The sequence below is a fragment of the Arachis duranensis genome, chromosome 4 (genome assembly GCF_000817695.3).
Source record: "Arachis duranensis cultivar V14167 chromosome 4, aradu.V14167.gnm2.J7QH, whole genome shotgun sequence".
Taxonomy (NCBI): domain Eukaryota; kingdom Viridiplantae; phylum Streptophyta; class Magnoliopsida; order Fabales; family Fabaceae; genus Arachis; species Arachis duranensis.
In genome coordinates this window covers 118,959,235-118,965,234 of record NC_029775.3, presented here as the reverse complement: position 1 = coordinate 118,965,234, position 6,000 = coordinate 118,959,235, and the positions used below count along the sequence as shown (strand labels likewise).

Here is a 6,000-nt window from a genome sequence, read left to right as displayed (position 1 = left end):
AAAAGCAAAGACACCAAAGAAAGTGAAGGAAGAAGAAGAGAGAGAGAGAGAGAGAGTGTAAGAAAGAGAGAGAAAGAACCGTTTGAGCATTTTTGAGACGTTATCGGACTTCAAATCCTCAATTCGCCGGAATTTGGGACCAACGGTTGGAGTCCGGGAACTTAGGGTTTTCTTCCTTCTATTCACAAAGTGATTTTCTTTCTAACTTTTTAGGGTTTTCGCTACTTCGAATTAGACAAATTCTTCGGAGATTCTTCTTCTTCTTCGATGGAATTCGGTGTGTGAGGTTTCGGATTCTCGGTGGGAGAGTGAGGGTTTGGTGATGTTTACGCCGCAGAGGGCGTGGCCGGGCTGGTCCCTCACCCCCGGTAAGAGTGGGGCGCGTGGAACCGGGTCTGGTTCGGCTCCGAGTTCCGGTGAGGGTGGCGCTTCAAAGGGTAAAGGTTTGGCTTTTGGTGAGAATGGCGCCAGCTTGGATCGAGAGGCTTTGGCTGAGAGGATTTCCAGCCTCGAGAAGGAGGTAACTTATTTCTTGTGTAAATTAAGAGAGTAATTCCAGTGTAAACCGGATTCAGGCTGTTTCGTGAAATTTCAACCTACTTTTTGGGTTCTGAAATTTTAACTTTGGTTTTGGGTTGGCAGCTTGTTATCTTGTCCAAAGAACTAGGCTTGTGGCAATTTAGCTCTCAAGTCTGTCTTTGTCTTGTGGGTATTAGTTCATAAAGCTTTCCAGTGTTTTCTTCTTTACTTTCTTCCAATTTTGCCACTGCTTAGGAAATTGGATTTTGGTCAAATGTCCACTTTTATCTATATGTAGTAGTGTACACTGCTTCTTGTTCATGGTTACTTTGGTTAATTTGTTCTCTTTTTTGGGGGCCAGCTTTACGAGTATCAATATAATATGGGGCTTCTCTTGATTGAGAAAAAAGAGTGGAGCTCTAAGTATAATGAGCTGAATCAAGATTTGGCAGAAGTGAAGGATGCTCTTGAAAGAGAAAAATCTGCTCATTTAATTGCCATCTCTGAGGCAGAGAAGCGGGAAGAGCATCTGAGGAAGGCCTTGGGTGTTGAGAAAGAATGTGTGCTTGATGTAAGTTTTTTTATTATTATATAAATACTTGTATTAGTGTTGATTTCTTCTTTTTCAAAATAAAGAAAAGCATGATTCTTATATTAAAGCTTATTTGTGGAAACCTTGATTATTCTTTTCTTATTTTAATAATTAACAAAATGATTATTGCTTGCTAATCTGTAAAACTTTTTGCATAAACAGCTAGAGAAGGCTGTGCGAGAAATGCGCTCAGAGCATGCAAATATTAAATTTTCTGCAGAGTCAAAGTTGGCGGAAGCAAATGCATTGGTAGCTAGCATTGAAGAGAAATCTTTAGAAGTGGAAGCCAAGTTGTGCTCTGCTGATGCCAAACTTGCAGAAATAAGCAGAAAGAGTTCAGAGATTGACAGAAAATCACACGATCTTGAGTCTCAAGAAGCTTTGCTTCGAAGGGATCGCTTATCTCTGATTGCAGAGTACTCCTGATAACTCTAAACTATTTGTTCTTAAAAGGTTTTACTGTTTTCTTATTGTAATATGTACTGTACTTCTTGTTTATAATGCATTATGATATGATTTGCAACAGGCAAGAAGCACATGAGAGTACTTTATCAAAGCAGAGAGAGGACTTGCGAGAATGGGAAAAGAAACTGCAGGAGGGAGAAGAGAGGCTAGCCAAAGGTCAAAGAATTCTCAATGAAAGAGAACAGAGGGCTAATGAGAATGACAGGATATGCAGGCAGAAAGAGAAGGACCTTGAAGATGCACAGAAGAATATTGATGCTTCTAATTTAACCTTGAGAAGTAAAGAAGATGATATGAACAAAAGGCTTGCAAATTTAACTGTAAAGGAGAAGGTAAATATTTGTGCCTCTGGTGATATTGTTTGTTACTTTTAATTATGTCATTGTGATTGAAATTTAAATCGGTCAATATCATTTTGATGCAGGAGTGTGATTCTATTAAAGTAAATTTGGACCTCAAAGAGAAGGAGTTATCTGCATGGGAGGAAAAACTCAGTGCGAGGGAAAATGTAAGCCTGTGTGCTTCCTATTTTCTTGTTATTTATCAAGTCTGGGACATTCAGGAGATGGGTATCTAATGGCTGTGTAAATTTCCTTTCCTAAAATAAGTTAGCATTCAACAAGCTATGACAACTAAAGTTTGCAGGCTGGTTGTGTTGTAATTGTTTTTTGGTCTGCTTTCGAATGGTGTTATGATTGGAACAGAAGTGTCTAATTGTTAAGTACTCATAATATCATTGTGTTGGGAGCATCACTGCTTAGATGGCAGCACACATGCATTTGTTACTACTGCTTTACATTTCTTTAAGCTTACCGCAGTCTGATCTATTTTGCAGGTCGAGATTCAGAAGCATCTTGATGAACACAATGCCATTCTAGAGGTAAAGAAGCAGGAGTTTGAATTGGAATTAGAGGAGAAAAGAAAATCCTTTGAAGATGGATTGAAGAATAGATTGGTCGAATTGGAGAATAAAGAAGCTGAAATCAGCCATATGGAGGAGAAAGTTGCAAAACGTGAGCAGGCACTGGAAAAGAGAGCAGAAAAACTCAAGGAGAAAGAGAAAGAGTATGAACAGAAGTTAAAAGCTTTGAAGGAAAGGGAGAAATCTATTAAGGCTGAGGAAAACAACATGCAGAAGGAGAGACGGAAAATAGAAAATGAGAAAGAGGAATTGCTCAGTCTTAAGGCTGAAGTTGAAAAAATAAGGGCTAACAATGAAGAAGAGTTATCGAAGATAAATGAAGAGATAAATCGTCTTAAAGTCACTGATGAGGAGAGATCTGAATATTTGCGCTTGCAGTCACAATTGAAGCATGAAGCTGATCAGTACAGGCTGCAGAAAGAACTGCTTCTGAAGGAAGCTGATGACCTGAGGCAACAAAAGGAGACTTTTGAAAGAGAATGGGATGAGCTGGATGTAAAAAGAGCTGATACTGAGAAAGAGCTAAAAGATGTGATTAAGCAGAAGGAAGAAATGTTAAAACTCCAACAACATGAAGAAGAGAAGTTAAAGAATGAGAAGCAGGCTGCACAGGATTATGTACAAAGGGAGTTGGAAACTATTAAGTTGGCCAAAGAGTCTTTTGCTGCTGAAATGGAGTTGGAGAAGTCAAGTCTGGCTGAGAAAGCTCAAAGTGAGAGAAGCCAAATGCTTCTGGATTTTGAGCTGCGAAAAAAAGAACTTGAAGCTGATATGCAGAATCAGTTTGAGCAGAAGGAAAAAGAATTCCTAGAGAGGAGGCAATTATTTGAGGAAAAAAGAGAGAGTGAATTGAACAATATTAATTTCCTGAGAGAAGTGTCTAATAGAGAAATGGAGGAAATGAAACTTCAAAGAACTAAACTAGAGAAGGAGAAACGAGAAGCTGATGAGAGTAAAAATCATCTTGAAAGGCAAAGGATGGAGATGCAGGAGGATATAGATGTTCTTGTTGACCTTAATAGGAAGCTCAAAAGTCAGAGGGAACAATTTATTCTGGAGAGACGTCGTTTTATTGACTATGTTGAGAAATTTAGGAGTTGCCAAAACTGTGGGGAAATGATCTCTGAATTTGTGCTGTCTAATTTACAATCTTCGGATGACATTGAGAATATAGAGGTACCTTCTCTCCCAAAATTGGCCGGGAATATTCAGGGTGGTTCTAATGTGAACTTGGCTGCTGCTTCAAGGCAAAATACTGATGCATCGCCTGCTGCTGATCCAAAGTCGCCAGTTTCTGCACGCACAATTTCTTTTCTACGCAAATGCACTAACATTTTCAAGATTTCCCCAATTAGAAAGAGAGAGTCTGAAGATGTTGAGAGCTTAAGAGATGTGGTTGATTTGACTGTGGAGGAAAATAATGAAGATTCACAACAGAGAATTCCCGGCACTGAAAATGAAGCTGAGTTGTCATTTGCTATTGTAAATGATTCTTTTGATGTTGGAAGGGTACAATCTGGCAATGATGTTGCTGAGGCTGAGGTAAACCATGAACCATCAATTGATAATCAGAGTAATATCAACAGTAAGGCACCCGAAGATTCCCAGCCCCCTGAAGAAAACTTTGAGCAGCAGAAACCTCGCAAAGGTGGGAGGAAAGTAAAGCGTACACAAACGGTGAAAGCTGTTCTCAAAGAGGCTAAGGCTATACTTGGTGACTCAAAAGCTGCTGAGGCTGTACCTGGGGAATCTGTGAATGATCATGAGTCGGAGTTACCAAATGGAAATGCTGAGGATTCTGCCAACACGAATTCTGAACACCTGAAACCATCCACTAGAAGGACGCAAGTGAACACACGGAAGCGAAATCGAGCTCAGACATCTCAAACTGTTGGTGGGCATGATGGTGATGCCAGTGAAGGACAGTCTGACAGCATAGTAGCAGCGCAAAACAAAAGGAGGCGACAGAAGACTGCTGCTCCTCCTGTACAAGCTGCTGCTGGAACTAGATATAATCTGAGGCGATCAAAAGCGTAAGTACCTTTTTAGCTCATTTAGATCTATAATCTTTTATTCTATTATTACAGGCGATAGTTGCTTAATGGTTATTGGATTTTCTGTCCTCTGACTTGGATGTGTGCACTGAATGTTTATAGTGGAGCAACAACCTCATCCGTTAGAGCAATGTCTGGGGCTGGCACAGAAAGTGAGAGAGAGGTTGATCGTGTAAAAGATGCAGATGAAGGAATTGTAAACTCAAAACCTTCTTCACATTCAGTAGATGTTACTAATGAGAACGGTGGAAGCATACATGTTGAACAGGTAAGCTTTTTTAGTATAGCAATTTGAACATGCACATTCATGGTGTTATTTTTCATCAAACTTTGATATGTTCGGTTCCGGAGGTTGAAAGTGCAAGTTGTTATGTCTTCAGTCTGAGAGAATTGTGGAGAAAGAGGATGTTTATGATGAGACAACAAGGGAATTTACGAACAATATGGCCTTGAGCGAAGAGGTGAATGGAACAACGGATAATGTGGAGGAACATGATGCCGAGAATAGGAGCGAATCCCACAGCCAAGATGCCATTGGCGACGAGGACGAGGACGAGGATGTGGATGATGAAGACTACCAGCCGCAACCGGGTGAAGCTTCAATAGGTAAGAAGATTGGTATGTCGATTTTGAAGTTTCTGACTACATAATTATACACCATCTTCATGAGAATGGAGGTTTGGTGTGTTGTCTTTTGACCCTCATCGACTTTAGGAAATGATGTCGGAAGTCACCTTGTATTAACAAATTGTTGGATGTAGATCCCAGTTTATAACCACCGGGGCACATAGGAGGAGCGGTAATTGAGTGTCATGTTTAGCTTCTTTTTTAATTAATGTTGTGATGAATATTCGGACCCTCTGGTATTTGTTGATAATTGTAGGCATTCGGATAGTGTAGCTTCAAGTATTAGTAGAGATTGGAATCATAGCTACCTCCCAATGGAAATTGATTGTATTCAAATGTTTTGTATTTCTGTCGTTTAATTTCCTGCTGTTTGATTTGTTTGAATCTCATGACGGTGTCTTCGTATTAATATTGTTCTGTTAGTCTCAAGTCATATGCCGTTATTGAATTTGTTTATAATTTTTTCAATCAAAATTGAAATATCAAGAATATTTTGCTTGTTTTAAAAATTAAAAGGAATAAGTTCGTTCTTATACTCATGGGCATGGTATTAAATTTCAGAATTTGTGTAAAACTCACAAAAGTCATGTATTAAGTAAATTATGCTTCAAAATAATATATACAAGTAACAGAGAGCGCTCAGTGAAGCAATAAGAGTGCAATAAACATATTAACGAGATTACATCGTCGCAATCCAATTCGGCCGAAAAAAAAAACAAAACAAATAGAATTTCTCACAATACTAATAAACAACACATGCTCAAACATTATATTTAAGTATTTAACATAAATTTAGCATATTTACACCAAATTATACTTTT

At 38.9% G+C, this 6,000-nt stretch overlaps 1 protein-coding gene across 1 annotated transcript; it reads left to right on the top strand.

Annotated features, from left to right (window-relative positions):
* On the top strand, positions 1-5,608 carry LOC107486499 (nuclear matrix constituent protein 1). Its single transcript, XM_016107053.3, has 8 exons — positions 1-520; positions 881-1,090; positions 1,274-1,527; positions 1,638-1,908; positions 2,001-2,084; positions 2,412-4,531; positions 4,655-4,820; positions 4,933-5,608. Exons 1-8 carry the CDS (start codon positions 323-325, stop codon positions 5,200-5,202), a joined length of 3,573 nt encoding a protein of 1,190 aa, XP_015962539.1. The 5' UTR covers positions 1-322; the 3' UTR covers positions 5,203-5,608.
* Positions 5,609-6,000: the final 392 nt, after the last annotated feature.